This window comes from Eubalaena glacialis, chromosome 11 (genome assembly GCF_028564815.1).
Source record: "Eubalaena glacialis isolate mEubGla1 chromosome 11, mEubGla1.1.hap2.+ XY, whole genome shotgun sequence".
Taxonomy (NCBI): Eukaryota; Metazoa; Chordata; class Mammalia; order Artiodactyla; family Balaenidae; genus Eubalaena; species Eubalaena glacialis.
Window position 1 is genome coordinate 17,649,511 of NC_083726.1, and position 18,598 is coordinate 17,668,108.

General features: G+C 36.2%; 1 protein-coding gene across 1 annotated transcript in view; it reads left to right on the forward strand.

Moving 5' to 3' along the window:
* The window catches only part of SLC41A2 (solute carrier family 41 member 2), a 108,279-nt gene that overhangs the window by 29,076 nt on the left and 60,605 nt on the right, over positions 1-18,598 (forward strand). Inside the window, exons 3-5 of the mRNA XM_061205101.1 lie at positions 4,461-4,532; positions 13,777-13,921; positions 17,439-17,585. Of these exons, the coding sequence (XP_061061084.1) occupies positions 4,461-4,532; positions 13,777-13,921; positions 17,439-17,585 (364 nt within the window). The remainder of the gene's footprint in view (positions 1-4,460; positions 4,533-13,776; positions 13,922-17,438; positions 17,586-18,598) is intronic.

Sequence of the window (18,598 nt, forward strand, 5' to 3'; positions counted from 1 at the left end):
GAAAAGATCTCCCTGTCTTTCTTATCTCCCTACCTCCCTCTCTTCCTCCCTCCCTCTCTCTCTCCCTCCTCTCCCTTCCCTCTATCTATCTATCTATCTATCTACCTATCCATCCATCCATCCACCCACTCTCAGTATGGACTCAGTAGACTCTTATTATATTCAATGGGTCATAATCCATTACTGCTATTATTCATTTTGATGCCCAGATTGTCTCAGATTTGGCTAGGGGGAAGCCCTTTCAAACTGGTTCCCGTGTTGTTTTGACATGCCCTTATTATGTTTTGAGTACTTTGTTACTTTCAGGCACAAGATATTCCAGGCTCATCTTATGCTTTCTCTGTCCCAGCCCTGGAACCAGCCATTTCTCTAAGGAGCCTGGTTTTAGTGGGGAATAGTATTTAGAGATTTTAGGCTTTTTAAGCTGAGTAGTTCCTTACTACTTTTAGATTCCACGTTTATGGTATTTTCTTCTACCATTTTAACTGATATTTTTAAAGGACTTTATGCTTATTTATTTTATGTAATAAAGTTTAACATCATAACTACCCAAGAAGTACCATTTTCACTAACACTAATATTTTACAGGACTGTTTGCATATTTCTAAATTTGATTTGTGGTCTTCATGAGAGAGGTCATTTAGTCAAATCTTCATACTTTGTGCAAGACTGCCAGTGTGTCCTTCTAGTTAGATGAGAATCAACCTGTTTTAAAACTTCAGAAGAGCAGATTTTACAGCCTCTGGGGAAAACGTACCAATAATCAGTGGCTAACACTCAAGGATTATATGCATTTTATGCTCACTTCTCTAAAGGGAAACATTTTTTTCCTAAAAGCCTTTCCCCACTTTCTTCCCATTTCTTTGTTTTCCTTCTACTCCTTCCACTTTTTTATTCTTCTTATTATTCCCTTCCAAATGTTTAGTGTCTTACTGGATATAGGCCATTTTTTAGCTACCCTCCAGTTCCTTATATTTTTAGAGTGGTCTTAGTTTTATATTATGATTTTCATCCTAATACTCTTTGAATTTTAATGTTATTTATGTTGTAGGACCTACATTTAGACAAAAAGCTGAGATTATTTCTTTTTCTAGTTGCCAGTATTTTAATTCACCAATTAATGTTTTTAAATAAAATTTCTCATTATACCAGTACTATTTTTTCAGTGATGAAAATTTGAAAAATTCTCTAAAGAACAAAGAAGAAAATAAAAATCATCCATAGACTCATCACCCAGAAATAACAATAGTTTTTTTTAAATATACCTATTTTATGAGCTCAGACGTAGAGAATGGACTTGAGGACATGGGGAGGGGGAAGGGTAAACTGGGATGAAGCGAGAGAATAGCATTGACATACATACACTACCAAATGTAAAATAGCTAGCTAGTGGGAAGTAGCTGCACAGCCCAGGGAGATCAGCTTGGTGCTTTGTGACCACCTACAGGGGTGGGATAGGGAGGGTGGGAGGGAGGCGCAAGAGGGAGGGGATATGGAGATATAAGTATACATATAGCTGATTCACTTTGTTATACAGCAGAAACTAATGCAACATTGTAAAACAATTATACTCCAATAAAGATGTTTAAAAAAATTTAAAAATTAAAAAAAAAGACTAATACTTCAATGGAGACTTTCAGTACCCTTGTTTCAAGTATTTACATATTAAATGTACATTTTCTAGTATCAATTATAGTAACTATATTTGTATATGTTTAACTATATTTGTGTATATATAACAATTATAATAACTATATTTGTATTTGTATTTCAAGGTCATCTCAATCCACTTTTGTCTTTAGCCCCAATAAATCTTGGGTCCTACCCATAACTCATATACTTGAGGGTCAGACAAATAACATACACATTTGTGGAGGGGAAGCGTGTAGGGATTATAAAAAGTAGAGACTGCAGACTCCACCGAAAGGCATTCAGATTCAGAAAGTTAAAACCACTGTGTTGGCCAAACAGAGCACATCTTCAGGCTGTTGGCTATCTCAGCTCTACTCTTTCCTAAAAGACTAGTTAGTATATCTGCAAAAATAGTGGCCTGTTTTTCTGGTACTTTAAGATAGACGTAATTTAAATAAATCTGGATTACACAGAAGTCTTTATCAGATCTTGCCCTAATGTACTTTATCACCTTCCAAGTTCTTAGTTTCTCTCGCTGAGCACCATCAGGTCAACTAATCTAATAAAAATAGATCCAGCAAAGGCCTTTAGATAGAACATTCATGCTTCTCCCTCTCTACTCTGAAAAAATATAGATAGTTCACATTAATCCTAGGCTCTGGACAGTAGGGTGGGTTAGCCCGCATCTTGGTACAGTTTTTACAAGTTGGAGGCAACTAGGGTCAATTTTCTGTGTCCTGCCATACCCCACCCTAATGCCCAAACCATAACTGTTTTTCCTAACTATGGAAATGAGTCAACATTTCTCTAGTTTTATTTTCTTTTTTAAATACTTCTAAAAGTCTTTTCTTTGTAAAATAAAGTTATTGTTTGTGAATATATTCTACTTTTTAAATTTCACATCATAAATTATGTTTCATAAATATGAAATATATTTTATTTCACATCATACATCAACTTGCTATTTATTATTTATCTTACACTAAAAAGATTACAGGTTCAGAGACTTCTAGACTGGAAAGGACTTAGAGATTGTGGTCATCATCATTTATAATACAATTAACTGAATAGTGTGAAGTTGCTCTGTCAGTTGGGTTTGGTCAGGAAAACAGAGCCATGTTATGTATTGTGGCAATAAGGAGTTTAATAGACCAATCTGGGCTTACACAAATGTGGGAGAAGTTGACGTAGGAGGATCAGAGAAACAACCTGAAGCACTGGAGTAGGGGAAGAAAGCCATGGGTGCATTGTAGTGAAGGGGTCTGGATGCTACTGTATCTGACCAATGAGACCTTCCAAAAATGCCTCTCCTTCACTTCTGCCTTTCAAATCTTAGGCAAGTTCTTCTCACTGGCAGACTGTAAGCTGAAGCTCTAGAGAAGGGGATTTTGAGGCATGTCACTGCAGGCATCACTGGTAGTGATGATACCAAGTGAATCTGCACAGTTGCTTACCTAATTCATGGTGCTCATTCATTCTGTCACCTTCACCTTTCTTAATCTTTTCCTAGACCATGATGAATGTGTGTCTCCATTGATCATCAAGCAGTCGTGGAGTCTTGACATCTTGTACTTTTTCACAGAATCATTTTAGATTGCTTCCTATACCTACAGACATCTTTCTAAAAGTTATAAAAAAATAACTAGTTTCTCTCATACCTATTTCTTGAACACTAAACCCGAGATAGGTTCACTCTTTAAACATTGCTTGTACCTTGTTCACTAGAGCAGAAACTCAGGTTGCTAGAGCTGCAAACACAAATTTTATCAATAATTTAGACTTTCAGGCTTAGGAAGGAAATAATACAAGTAAAGACAGCAGGAATAATTATTCTGAAACACTGAGAAATCTTAATATGTGCATTTGCTTGATACTTTGAGACTACAGTCGAGAGTGAAGTTAGAGAATAGAATCTTTTCCAGATTGATACAGGAAGTGTTGATGTAGCACTTAACCTGTTGGTTTGAAGCCAGTGAGCTAAACTCTAGTTTGTCTGTGGTTAACTACCCATAAATAATTACCCTTATATATCTCCCACTTTACCCATTCATCTGTCTTCAGTGAACAACCATGTAATGAATAATTGAAACCTGGCTTAGTATATTTTTAATGATGATTGCTTATTGCTTTCCAAATGACTGCATTAGAAAAACTTGTCAGTTTTGGATATACATTTTTTGAATCCTAAGTGGTTGAGAAGTATGGTTTAGCTTACAGAGCAATTGAATATGTGAATAATAATATTTTTTGGAGGATATTCTTTGATTTAGCCAACAGATGTATACATTTTAATAGTGAAGTACATTATCAAAATTCATATGTGAACTGAATGAATTTTCTATTGATAACAATTTTAGTCATGACTCAAATATAAATTATGTACATATGAATGATTTATTTATATCTGGGTTTTTTGGTCAATAATTCTTGAAATTACATAAGTTTCATGATGTGGAATTAAACGCTAGCAGCTAAAAATTATGTAATTATTTATGTTGGGCCTCAGTAGACAAAATTTGGCATGTTAGTATGACACTTGATGTTAGTTGTAAAATAACATCAGACGGCAGGTAGATAGTACTAACTGGCCCACTAGTTCTTATGAGCTAGTAATTAAGTTAAAAAAATTTTTTTCTTCTAAACGTCTCAGGCAAGCTGAGTGTGAGATGCAAGACTTGTAGTGAATTTAAAATTAAATTTAACGTGCAATGTGAGCTCATCGAGTATACTAAAGGATTATTTTTGGCTTTAAGACTTCATACGCTGTTTAAACAGAGTACAGAGCATGTGGATTATTCAGTGATACATGAAACTATCCATCTTAACAGGTAAATATTGGGAAGATGGATTCACCCATTGAAAAGTGGAACTTAATAATTGGCAACTTGGCTTTAAAACAGGTAAGTGATACATATATTTGTTTACAGATCTTGAGTTTTACCTGTAAGAATGGAATAAATTTTAGTGCTCTTAAGTCTACCATTTAATTGTTTCAGGGGACCTAAAATAATAATTGGGTACTGTGAACAAGTGATAGAATAAATGGATACCCATGGCTTCTGAAAGTTTTCTTTTCCTAGAAACTGATCCGATTCTTCTAAATATGAAAAATGTATAACATGCAAAATATAAAATAAATATATGAAATATCTTCTACCATAAGTATGTAATAGAGCCAGAATTTGAGTTAATATCTGTACAAATAAATATTTAGCACTTCATGGCTTAGGTGCTGTTTTTCTACTTTGATTTTTTTTTTTTTTCTCCACTGTAACAGCTCCTTTACTTTGCAGTGAAAATTGATTTGTATATTCTTTGCCTCTGAGTCCTTGTGGGATTTTTTTTTTTAATTCAAACAGAAAGTCACAAAAATTATAATCATCCTCATCAGTTCACTCAGTCCCATGTAATTAATTTTTTTTCATCTTGATCTTTTGTTAGCACTTTTATGAGTTCATCAGCTTTTCATTAGAGTTCTGAAAATGCTTATTCATTCAGTTCAGCAGTACAATCAGTTACCAGAAACCTGTACTTGTCAGAGTCTTCTCCATGAATTCCTTGAAGATGAAACCCTCTTATAGGAACATATTTGCAAAAGCATCAGAGTACACCCAGAACTGTCTGTAAATGACAAAAGACTTAAAAATGACCACGGTTAAAGATTTGATGAAAGTTCATAATAATGCAATTGGCAAGGAAATTTAGTTATTTCTGAGATATACATTTTAAAGTAATAACTAGAATTATGACTTATAACATTATACCAGAACATATAAGATTTTTAGAAATTTCATGTAATGTCTGAAACATTTATATTAACATATTTCCATACAAATAACCCAATGAAAGTTTAGTATTAGTTGTTTTGTTTGTTTGTTTATACTGCAGGTTCTTATTAGTCATCAATTTTATACACATCAGTGTATACATGTCAATCCCAATCGCCCAATTCAGCACACCACCATCCCCACCTCACTGCAGTTTTCCCCCCTTGGTGTCCATATGTCTGTTCTCTACATCTGTGTCTCAACTTCTGCCCTGCAAACCGGCTCATCTGTACCATTTTTCTAGGTTCCACATACATGCGTTAATATACGATATTTGTTTTTCTCTTTCTGACTTACTTCACTCTGTATGACAGTCTCTAGATCCATCCACGTCTCAGCAAATGACTCAATTTCGTTCCTTTTTATGGCTGAGTAATATTCCATTGTATATATGTACCACAACTTCTTTATCCATTCGTCCGTCGATGGGCATTTAGGTTGCTTCCATGACCTGGCTATTGTAAATAGTGCCACAATGAACATTGGGGTGCATGTGTCTTTTTGAATTATGGTTTTCTCTGGGTATACGCCCAGTAGTGGGATTGCTGGATCATATGCTAAATCTATTTTTAGTTTTTTAAGGAACCTCCATACTGTTCTCCATAGTGGCTGTATCAATTTACATTCCCACCAACAGTGCAAGAGGGTTCCCTTTTCTCCACACCCTCTCCAGCATTTGTTGTTTGTAGATTTTCTGATGATGCCCATTCTAACTGGTGTGAGGTGATACCTCACTGTAGTTTTGATTTGCATTTCTCTAATAATTAGTGATGTTGAGCATCTTTTCATGTGCTTCGTGGCAGTCTGTATGTCTTCTTTGGAGAAATGTCTATTTAGGTCTTCTGCCCATTTTTGGATTGGGGTGTTTGTTTCTTTAATATTGAGCTGAAGGAGCTGTTTATATATTTTGGAGATTAATCCTTTGTCCGTTGCAAATATTTTCTCCCATTCTGAGGGCTGTCTTTTCGTCTTGTTTATGGTTTCCTTTGCTGTGCAAAAGCTTTGAAGTTTCATTAGGTCCCATTTGTTTATTTTTCTTTTTATTTCCATTACTCTAGGAGGTGGATCAAAAAAGATCTTGCTGTGATTTATGTCAAAGAGTGTTCTTCCTATGTTTTCCTCTAAGAGTTTTATAGTGTCCGGTCTTACATTTAAGTCTCGAATCCATTTTGAGTTTATTTTTGTGTATGGTGTTAGGGAGTGTTCTAATTTCATTCTTTTACATGTAGCTGTCCAGTTTTCCCAGCACCACTTATTGAAGAGACTGTCTATTCTCCATTGTATATCTTTGCCTCCTTTGTCATAGATTAGTTGACCATAGGTGCGTGGGTTTATCTCTGGGCTTTCTATCTTGTTCCATTGATCTATGTTTCTGTTTTTGTGCCAGTACCATATTGTCTTGATTACTGTAGCTTTGTAGTATAGTCTGAAGTCAGGGAGTCTGATTCCTCCAGCTCCGTTTTTTTCCCTCAAGACTGCTATGGCTATTCGGGGTCTTTTGTGTCTCCATACAAATTTTAAGATGATTTGTTCTAGCTCCGTAAAAAATGCCATTGGTAATTTGATAGGGATTGCATTGAATCTGTAGATTGCTTTGGGTAGTATAGTCATTTTCACAATGTTGATTCTTCCAATCCAAGAACATGGTATATCTCTCCATCTGTTTGTATCATCTTTAATTTCTTTCATCAGTGTCTTATAGTTTTCTGCATACAGGTCTTTTGTCTCCCTAGGTAGGTTTATTCCTAGGTATTTTATTCTTTTTGTTGCAGTGGTAAATGGGAGTGTTTCCTTAATTTCTCTTTCAGATTTTTCATCATTAGTGTATAGGAATGCAAGAGATATCTGTGCATTAATTTTGTATCCTGCAACTTTACCAAATTCATTGATTAGCTCTAGTAGTTTTCTGGTGGCATTTTTAGGATTCTCTATGTATAGTATCATGTCATCTGCAAACAGTGACAGTTTTACTTCTTCTTTTCCAATTTGTATTCCTTTTATTTCTTTTTCTTCTCTGATTGCCGTGGCTAGGACTTCCAAAACTATGTTGAATAATAGTGGTGAGAGTGGACATCCTTGTCTCATTCCTGATCTTAGAGGAAATGCTTTCAGTTTTTCACCGTTGAGAATGATGTTTGCTGTGGGTTTGTCGTATATGGCCTTTATTATGTTGAGGTAGGTTCCCTCTATGCCCACTTTCTGGAGAGTTTTTATCATAAATGGGTGTTGAATTTTGTCAGAAGCTCTTTCTGCATCTATTGAGATGATCATATGGTTTTTCTTCTTCAATTTGTTAATATGGTGTATCACATTGATTGATTTGCGTATATTGAAGAATCCTTGCATCCCTGGGATAAATCCCACTTGATCGCAGTGTATGATCCTTTTAATGTGTTGTTGGATTCTGTTTGCTAGTATTTTGTTGAGGATTTTTGCATCTATATTCATCAGTGATATTGGTCTGTAATTTTCTTTTTTTGTAGTATCTTTGTCTGGTTTTGGTATCAGGGTGATGGTGGCCTCATAGAATGAGTTTGGGAGTGTTCCTTCCTCTGCAATTTTTTGGAAGAGTTTGAGAAGGATGGGTGTTAGCTCTTCTCTAAATGTTTGATAGAATTCATCTGTGAAGCCATCTGGTCCTGGACTTTTGTTTGTTGGAAGATTTTTAATCACAGTTTCAATTTCATTACTTGTGATTGGTCTGTTCATATTTTCTGTTTCTTCCTGGTTCATTCTTGGAAGGTTATACCTTTCTAAGAATTTGTCCATTTCTTCCAGGTTGTCCGTTTTATTGGCATAGAGGTGCTTGTAGTAGTCTCTTAGGATGCTTTGTATTTCTGTGGTGTCTGTTGTAACTTCTCCTTTTTCATTTCTAATTTTATTGATTTGAGTCCTCTCCCTCTTTTTCTTGGTGAGTCTGGCTAATGGCTTATCAATTTTGTTTATCTTCTCAAAGAACCAGCTTTTAGTTTTATTGATCTTTGCTATTGTTTTCTTTGTTTCTATTTCATTTATTTCCGCTCTGATCTTTATGATTTTTTTCCTTCTACTAACTTTGGGTTTTGTTTGTTCTTCTTTCTCTAGTTCCTTTAGGTGTGAGGTTAGATTGTTTACTTGAGATTTTTCTTGTTTCTTTAGGTAGGCTTGTATAGCTATAAACTTCCCTCTTAGAACTGCTTTTGCTGCATCCCATAGGTTTTGGATCGTCGTGTTTTCATTGTCATTTGTCTCTAGGTATTTTTTGATTTCCTCTTTGATTTCTTCAGTGATCTCTTGGTTATTTAGTAACGTATTGTTTAACCTCCATCTGTTTGTGTTTTTTACTTTTTTTCCCTGTAATTCATTTCTAATCTCATAGCGTTGTGTTCAGAAAAGATGCTTGATATGATTTCAATTTTCTTAAATTTACTGAGGCTTGATTTGTGACCCAAGATGTGATCTATCCTGGAGAATGTTCCGTGTGCACTTGAGAAGAAAGTGTAATCTGCTGTTTTTGGATGGAATGTCCTATAAATATCAATTAAATCTATCTGGTCTATTGTGTCATTTAAAGCTTCTGTTTCCTTATTTATTTTCATTTTGGATGATCTGTCCATTGGTGTAAGTGAGGTGTTAAAGTCCCCCACTATTATTGTGTTACTGTCGATTTCCTCTTTTATAGCTGTTAGCAGTTGCCTTATGTATTGAGGTGCTCCTATGTTGGGTGCATATATATTTATAATTGTTATATCTTCTTCTTGGATTGATCCCTTGATCATTATGTAGTGTCCTTCCTTGTCTCTTGTAACATTCTTTATTTTAAAGTTTATTTTATCTGATATGAGTATAGCTACTCCAGCTTTCTTTTGATTTCCATTTGCATGGAATATCTTTTTCCATCCCCTCACTTTCAGTCTGTATGTGTCCCTAGGTCTGAAGTGGGTCTCTTGTAGACAGCATATATATGGGTCTTGTTTTTGTATCCATTCAGCAAGCCTGTGTCTTTTGGTTGGAGCATTTAATCCATTCACGTTTAAGGTAATTATCGATATGTATGTTCCTATGACCATTTTCTTAATTGTTTTGGGTTTGTTTTTGTAGGTCCTTTTCTTCTCTTGTGTTTCCCACTTAGAGAAGTTCCTTTAGCACTTGTTGTAGAGCTGGTTTGGTGGTGCTGAATTCTCTTAGCTTTTGCTTGTCTGTAAAGCTTTTGATTTCTCCGTCAAATCTGAATGAGATCCTTGCCGGGTAGAGTAATCTTGGTTGTAGGTTCTTCCCTTTCATCACTTTAAGTATATCATGCCACTCCCTTCTGGCTTGTAGAGTTTCTGCTGAGAAATCAGCTGTTAACCTTATGGGAGTTCTCTTGTATGTTATTTGTCGTTTTTCCCTTGCTGCTTTCAATAATTTTTCTTTGTCTTTAATGTTTGCCAATTTGATTACTATGTGTCTCAGCGTGTTTCTCCTTGGGTTTATCCTGTATGGGACTCGCTGCGCTTCCTGGATTTGGGTGGCTATTTCCTTTCCCATGTTAGGGAAGTTTTCAACTATAATCTCTTCAAATATTTTCTCGGGTCCTTTCTCTCTCTCTTCTCCTTCTGGGACCCCTATAATGCGAATGTTGTTGCGTTTAATGTTGTCCCAGAGGTCTCTTAGGCTGTCTTCATTTCTTTTCATTCTTTTTTCTTTAGTCTGTTCCGCAGCAGTGAATTCCACCATTCTGTCTTCCAGGTCACTTATCCGTTCTTCTGCCTCAGTTATTCTGCTGTTGATTCCTTCTAGTGTATTTTTCATTTCAGTTATTGTATTGTTCATCTCTGTTTGTTTGTTCTTTAATTCTTCTAGGTCTTTGTTAAACATTTCTTGCATCTTCTCGATCTTTGCCTCCATTCTTATTCCGAGGTCCTGGATCATCTTCACTATCATTATTCTGAATTCTTTTACTGGAAGGTTGCCTATCTCCACTTCATTTAGTTGTTTTTCTGGGGTTTTATCTTGTTCCTTCATCTGGTATATAGCCTTCTGCCTTTTCATCTTGTCTTTCTGTGAATGTCTACTTTGATTTTTTTAAAAGTAATTCCTCTATTTAATTAAACTTAACTTTTTAAATATATTATGGTAAGATGTTTGTTTAAGCTGAATTTTCCTTAATTTGTTAATGTTATCAGTGTTAATGTAAATGAGCACACTAAATTGTCAATTACATATACATGAATTATATATAGATTACCTACAGTTCTTTCTAATCTCAGGGGAATATCTCTTTCTCTCCCACCACCCTCTCCTATCCCCAAGACAGAAGACTGCAGCCCCCTAGCACCTCTTTAGCAAGTGCGAGCTTAGGAAATGCTCACTAATTTTAATGTTAGGTCAACTAGGACATAATGTTGAGAACATGGTGGCAAACAATTTATTTCATGTAATGTTCAAAGACAAAGAAATAAAGGAAATTTTCGAATATAGGGTTTAATAAAATATCTGTGCAACTGCTTCTAAGATCACAGGGTTAGAAATAAGAAAATCTGGTATCTAATCTCAGCTCTGACATTAACTAGCTATATAACCTTTGTTGACTTAACCTTTCTGTGCTTAATTTTCCTCTTACTTTCCACAGTATTGCACTAGAGACGTGCATGGTCCTTTTCAGCTCAAAACTGTAGGAATCTATGCTGGAGTAATAACCAAAATATCTAACAACCAGTAGACAACTATAAATTAATATATAAATTAAAATTTGAAAATATATTCCATTTTTTTCTTTAAATACCATAAACTCTTACTAAGTTATATGAATTGTACTATAAATTATTCATCAAATTATTCTAATAATTTTCCATCTCTGCTTTTAATTTTTCCTTTCACTGTTAATCTCCACCCTTCCCTTGTCATCCTCTCTCCCCACAACTGTTGGTCAGGATGGGAGCCAATGATGACCGGGGATTCACTGATCCTAGTTGCCACAGCCTGAAGTCTGTGTCTTTGTCTCACTCCACCAAGGATGCATGAGAAACAGGGGTCCCTTGGGACCCCTTGGGGGCCCTCCTACTCATTGTGCGAGGTACTCACATATATTAAGTTCCTAAAATTCATCCTTGTTGTTATGTGAAATGTAATTCTTTAATTTTGATTGTTCATAACATTCTATCTAAGGCTATACCTTCATTTATTTAGCCATTGCTTCTACTCAACAAAAACTGAACTCTCAAATGACTTCCAAACCACTGAAGCAATGGTTCCTTCTGAATCATTTCCCCTGGCTACACTAACTGAGCTCATCCCTCTTTGAACCAATTGATCTCTAGCTCAACTCTTTCTGTCCACAAAATATTCACTCCTGGGATTGCTAACTTCTTTCAGTATCTGAAGAGCTCCTATCTAAATATTCACTCCGGGCCCATCGGGACATAGTCAGTACCAGCCAATGAGGCAGCAACTGGTTGGAGCCCAGTTACCTGTGGAGAGAAGCAGAGGGGAGAAGAAAACAAGGTCAGGTGGAGGGTGGCGGTTGTGCTATCTCTCAAGCTTTATCCGCTAAAGCTTGTGAGGGAGTAGATGGCGTGGGGAGGGGCGTGGGATGGGTTAGCCGTGTTCCTTCGACTAGAGGCTAGTTATGGAGGGTAGAGGTGGGGAGCGATGGAAAGGGCAGAGGAGGCTTATGCTGGCATTAGCTGGGGTGTGTTCTTCTGACTATTAAATGGGATCCCAAGCAGATGATCTGTCACAGATTTCTTCACAATTGTACACAGTGGCCACGTCAACCTGTCCATAAATTGTCAAATAAAGCAAAGTTCCCAATCCCACTGAAGAATCATTACCTCACCAGGAGGGATGTGCCCTGCGCTTACATGTATTTATGGCTCCTGTTAACCTCCCCAGCTACTCCTTAACCCAGACTCTGCTCTTCTCTTGGGTACAATTGGGCATTTCCTTTGCAGGTTTACAGAATAGGACTTATTTATCTCAGGTGTGTGTGTGTGTGTGTGCGTGCGCATATGCTGTAAGTCTTACATAGGCTCCCTAGCTCTGTATTTCATTTCCAAGAAGTAAAAGCACTCTATTTTGTTTCTAAGAAAAACCTTGGAATCACAGTGCTAGAATTTAAATTATTAATTAATTTTATTTCTTTTACATACCATATTATTTACTAACCAGTAAGAGAATGCTGAAGTATCTTAGCAACTGGTACAACCATAATGGTGCTTACAGCTTGACTCTCAGCTCTGAATCTGCTGTAATGAAAGATGTGGGGCTGGACTCTAGGATATCTGTACTTGCTGGCCCAGGCTTTTCCATTAATTTACTCTATGACAAGATCAGACTACTTGGGTTTTTCACCTGGAGCCCTGGATTCCAGTACATGGATTGGCTTCAGAGAGTCTAAGCACCCAGAAGTTCTACTCAAAATATTGAATGCATCCATGTTTTCGTGGTGGGAAGAATCTATAAAATTTTTGCCAAATTGTCAAAGGAGTCCATGACACAAACACAGTTAAGAATCAGTGAACTGGAGATTCCTTCAGGGTTTCTTTTAGTTCTAGCATTCGACTAATAGGATTCTAAGAGTAGTTGCCTTTTTTTTTTTTTTTTTTCCTGAGGGTTGCTTTGTGCTACCACTGTAGGAAGTACTTTATACATTTATGTAATTCATTTAAATATCAAAATAACCCTTTCATGTTCAGTATTATCATTATCATTTTTCAGATTAGGAGCTAAGGTTTTTATAGCACTAATCACGATTGTGACTATTTGTGAGGTTGTTTTTTAATGTCTGTCTCTCGCATTGACCAAGAGCTCTGTGAGGGTAGGAAATAAATCTATTTTGACCACTGTTGTAGCCCAACACTAAGCATAGCGCCTTGTACATAGTAGATCCTAAATTAATGCTTGTTGGATGAATAAATTTAAATAGCTTGCCACAAGATTAAGTGGTATAGCTAGGAATCAAACTCTTACCATTTGATTGTAGAATCCAATCTTTTGCCAATACTGTGTCTAGAGTCAGACTTCAGTTATGTGGATTGGGTACTTTTCAGTCTTAAGATTGGTATTTTTTAAGGTGATCTGTGGGTTACACCATCAAAGTCACTTGGGGTGCTTGTTAAAACTTGATTCCTAGATCCCATTCCATACCTACTGCTGCCAGATCAGGGCACTTTGAGAACCCATCACCTTAGGGAATAGTAAAACTAAAATACAGTAGCTTCTTCAAAAGGTAAGGCAGCTCAATTACCATATATAATACTTTATTCTGACTCCTTGTATGCATATTTACGTCATAAAATAAAAAATGCATTTTCAAAATGAATAATTCTGTTGGATTTTATTAAAATTTTTTAAGGTTCAAGCAACAGTAGTTGGCTTTCTAGCAGCTGTGGCAGCAATTATATTGGGCTGGATTCCAGAGGGAAAATACTATCTTGATCATTCCATACTTTTGTGCTCTAGCAGTGTAGCAACTGCCTTCATTGCATCTCTTCTGCAGGGTAAGTAAATTTATAAATGTCTACTCTATAATATTTTACTTTCTAATTATTTATTTTCCATGTTAACTATTTTTATTTAAATGGTACTTGTTCATTATAAAAAACAGAGAAAAGTTATCTACAAACTTTTAAAATAGATTATTTCAGATATATTTATATATATTATACATGCGTGATCCTTAGTATAGAGCAAGCTTTCTGAGGTTGTGTCCCAGCTTTAGGTCCCCTGGTACAGCTCCCAGACAACATCAGGAAAATAGTCTAGATATTCATTTGTTTCTGTAATTTAGATTAATTGAGAATCTCCTGTCTGGAAATCATGCAGAGCATTTACCAGCTTGTCATTTGAGTAACAAGTATTCCAGGAATTCTGAGTTTTAAAAGCAGTCCCTCTGGGTTTCCCTGGTGGCACAGTGGTTAAGAATCCGCCTGCCAATACAGGGGACACAGGTTCGAGCCCTGGTCCGGGAAGATCCCACATGCTGCGGAGCAACTAAGCCCATGCGCCACAACTACTGAGCCTGTGCTCTAGAGCCCGTGCGCCACAGCTACTGAAGCCCGCGGGCCTAGAGCCCGTGCTCCTCAACAAGAGAAGCCACCGCAATGAGAAGCCCGCGCACCGCAACGAAGAGTAGCACCCGCTCGCCGCAACTAGAGAAAGCCCACGCGCAGCAACGAAGACCCAACGCAGCCAAAAATAAATTAATTAATTAATTAAAAAAAAAAAAGCAGTCCCTCTGTTAAAATTTTTTAAAGTTTCAGATTTCAAAAAAATTCCTTTACTGCTTCTGTGGCAATACAAGTATAACCATATGCTTAACACAGCATATTGTTGGCTATAGAATGTTAAAGAGCCAGAAGGTTTTAACGTTTAACTGCATTATAATTTTTTTAGTTGGGATATCATTCTTTATATTGATTTATTAATATCAACTTTACACTAGAGAACTAGCTTATTATGGAACAGTAATCATAAAGTCTTGGTAATTTTTATTTTATAATTGTCATCTTATTTTAGATCACCAGCAAGGTTAAAAATGGAACACTCTACTGTCAGGTGATCATACAACAAAGCTAACTTTTTGGGCTAGGTTCTGGTAATTTAGAAACTCTTATTAAAATTAAGACCTGACTACCAAAATATTTTCAAGCATTTTATTTTAGTACTTAAATTGTACCAGGGGTAGTTTCTTGTCTTTATATAGAATTACTAGAATTAAATGATGTTAACACTGGTGAAAGCATAGTGAAGTTATGCTATTGGAAAACTAATTTCTGGTAAAAAAAAAAAAAAAAAAGTGTTAAAGCATTAGCACTCTGTTTCTTTAGGCTCATTTGCTTCTGTTTTCTCTCTAATATTGTTTCATTTAGAAAGAATTGTTTAAAACTTTTCAGACTAACAAGTATTTGTATTGCCTAGGATTTTTAAAACCATAAAAATTCAGATTTTAAAAATATATTTGTGGGCTTCCCTGGTGGCGCAGCGGTTGAGAATCTGCCTGCCAATGCAGGGGACACGGGTTCGAGCCCTGGTCCGGGAAGATCCCACATGCCGCGGAGCAACTAGGCCCGTGAGCCACAACTACCGAGCCTGCGCGTCTGGAGCCTGTGCTCCGCAACAAGAGAGGCCGCGACAGTGAGAGGCCCGCGCACCGCGATGAAGAGTGGCCCCTGCTTGCCGCAACTAGAGAAAGCCCTCGCACAGAAACGAAGACCCGACACAGCCAAAAATAAATATAAATTTAAAAAAATATATATATATATATTTGTTAGCCTTCTTACTTTTAATAGTGTTCTAATTTTATGATAACTTGACCTTTATATATGTAGAGCAGATACTAGTGACCACCTTTTGTAGGTGAGAAAACTGACTTAGGTAAGGTGACTTGTCCGATTTCATCAGCTTGCTCACAGAAAAATCATAATTAAAACCCATTTCCTGCCTCCCAGCTCTTTCCACTGGTCCATGATGGCAAAATATTTGTTTTCAGCTGAAAAGTTATAGACAGCATTCTTTCATAGGAGAACTCTCCACATTGATCTTTAAATGTGCTGGTTTTGAAAAAAAAATTTATATGATCACTTATTGATTATTGTATAATGCGTTTAAGTTTTTTTCCTGCTATTGTTTTTTTCTGTTTACAATGATATTATGGGAAAGGTAAGTCCATAGATTGAAAAAGCCTCCAGAATATAAGACGTGAGACATTGAACAAAAATTCTACTTTCAATTTGCCTTTACGGGGTTGTAGAAAAAACACTGTTACTTACAAGCTATGTGACCTTATGCAAGAATTTAAACCTACTCCTAGGACCTCAGTTTTATTATCTATAAAGTGAGTATGTTAGAATAAAATCATTTAGAGTCATTTTCAGTCTAAAAATGCAGTGAGATTCTGGTTTTTGTCTGTAGCCATATTTAGGCTTCCATATTGATTTATGGTTAGCACATAAATGAACTAATCTTAAATTTTCTCTGCCCTGCATACTCTTAATGTGTTGGCATGAGAAAATCTATACAATTGGGTATGGCTGTAATGCTATCATTTTTCTCCCATTTCTGTATTCAAGAATATAAGAATTTAAAAGTATAAGTACACAGTCACATTTTCATCTTCTGTTGTTATAGGTTCATAGACAGCAACTTGGGGTTTAAAGAATATCCTTTACAAAGACTGCTTCTTGTATTCTGGCCTCCAGTGTTCAAAATTTAATTACTTCCCTCTTCTTAATACTTCAACACTTTTTAATAATAAAATGAAGCAAGCATTTCTGGCTACCACTATGTAAACAAATCTGGTTTTGTTGCCCTTCTTCCCAATTGCTATGTGTATAAATATGACTCACGTTTTTATTTATTTTTTATTTATTTATTAATTTTTGGCTGCGTTGGATCTTCGTTGCGGTGCGCAGGCTTCTCATTGTGGTGGCTTCTCTTGCTGCGGAGCACGGGCTCTAGGTGTGCCAGCTTCAGTAGTTGTCGCTCGCAGGCTCCAGAGCGCAGGCTCAGTAGTTGTGGCGCACGGGCTTAGTTGCTCCACGGCATGTGGGATCTTCCCAGACCAGGGCTCGAACCCGTGTCTCCTGCGTTGGCAGGCGGATTCTTAACCACTGTGCCACCAGGGAAGTCCTTAAATATGACTCACCTTTCTTTGACATTTTCATACTTTATTTGAGGGTTAAAATATAATCTTTGGCTTTGATACACATGAATACATTACATCTAAGACATGCATGTTACTAAATTTGGAACTTTAATGTTATTTTACAGTAGCTCTTCAGGTCTCTAAATGCAACATTGAACTTCTCGTATCTTTTGTGATCCCCACTTGGAATTTGTTGAAAGACATTTTGCCAAAGCATTCAAGTAAAATGTTTTGTTTGCTTTAGTCAGCTTATCTAAGCAGTCTAACCGGAAGTGACACACTGTTTGTCTAGCCTATGTATTTCAATTTTTCGGGGGATTGATTTTCTTTAAATTATAGCAGAAAAAGTAATGAGCTTTATTTTTTTCTAGGAATAATAATGGTTGGGGTTATCGTTGGTTCAAAGAAGACTGGGATAAATCCCGATAATGTTGCTACACCCATTGCTGCTAGTTTTGGCGACCTTATAACTCTTGCCATATTAGCTTGGATAAGTCAGGGTTTGTACTCCTGTCTTGGTAAGTTGACTTGAAATTAACTATAATGCATTATTCAGAGTCTCTTTAAATAAATATTGTTGCAGCAATGTCATGACTCCGTGGTGGCCTTCATCTGTGTTAGAACTGTAGTTGAGGCTGATTAGAACAATAACTGTTACTTGTTGTACACCTACTATGTGTTGTGGTTCTCACATATTTTTCTCTTCTTAAAGAGTTTAAAACTCTAAAAGATAAGGATTATCATTTCTAATTTCAGATGAGAAAACTGAGGATCATAAAGGTTATGTGTGTTACCCACTGTTGGTAGGAAGGTTGAACTACAGATCTGTCATAGTCTATGAATTCTGCCGTTTCCTCTGAATGTGTAGCTACTGATGGGTCAACCCACGGGATTCTGATACGTGTGTTGCACTGTTATCTCAAAATTTCCTCTGAATGTGTAGCTACTGATGGGTCAACCCACGGGATTCTGATACGTGTGTTGCACTGTTATCTCAAAACATAAGGTTATGGTTGAGTTTGAAATTTAGTGATTTTTCCCCCTTTCAGAAACCAACGTGGCAATTAATACTAACAACCAAAAATCACCATGAAAATGAGCCTGAATGCTGTGTGAATTTGGAGTCATCTTATGTATGTGATTCCTGGTAATAGTAATAGGGTATTTATAGAATGTAATGGATTGTTTTAATGCAAATTTATACTGTGTGGCTATTGTCAATGTAGCTGTATATGATTTGTGAGCATAGGTTAAGCGCTAAAAGTTGGTTGTAGTTTCATTTTTTTTGATGCCACATTTTTAAAAAATTAAAAGAAAATAGAAACCCACAGTAATACAAAAAAAAAAAAAGAGAGAGACAGAGACAGAGAGAAAGAGAGAGAGAGTTTATAAGCCAAGGCAGAAGCAAACATTTATTCACATATCCTCATATATTTTCATGGATTCTAGAGAGATTTACGGTATACTTTAGAATAAATCTAAAGTATATTTGGTTTGTAGAAGTAAGAGTCTCAGATAAATGTTTTTGAAC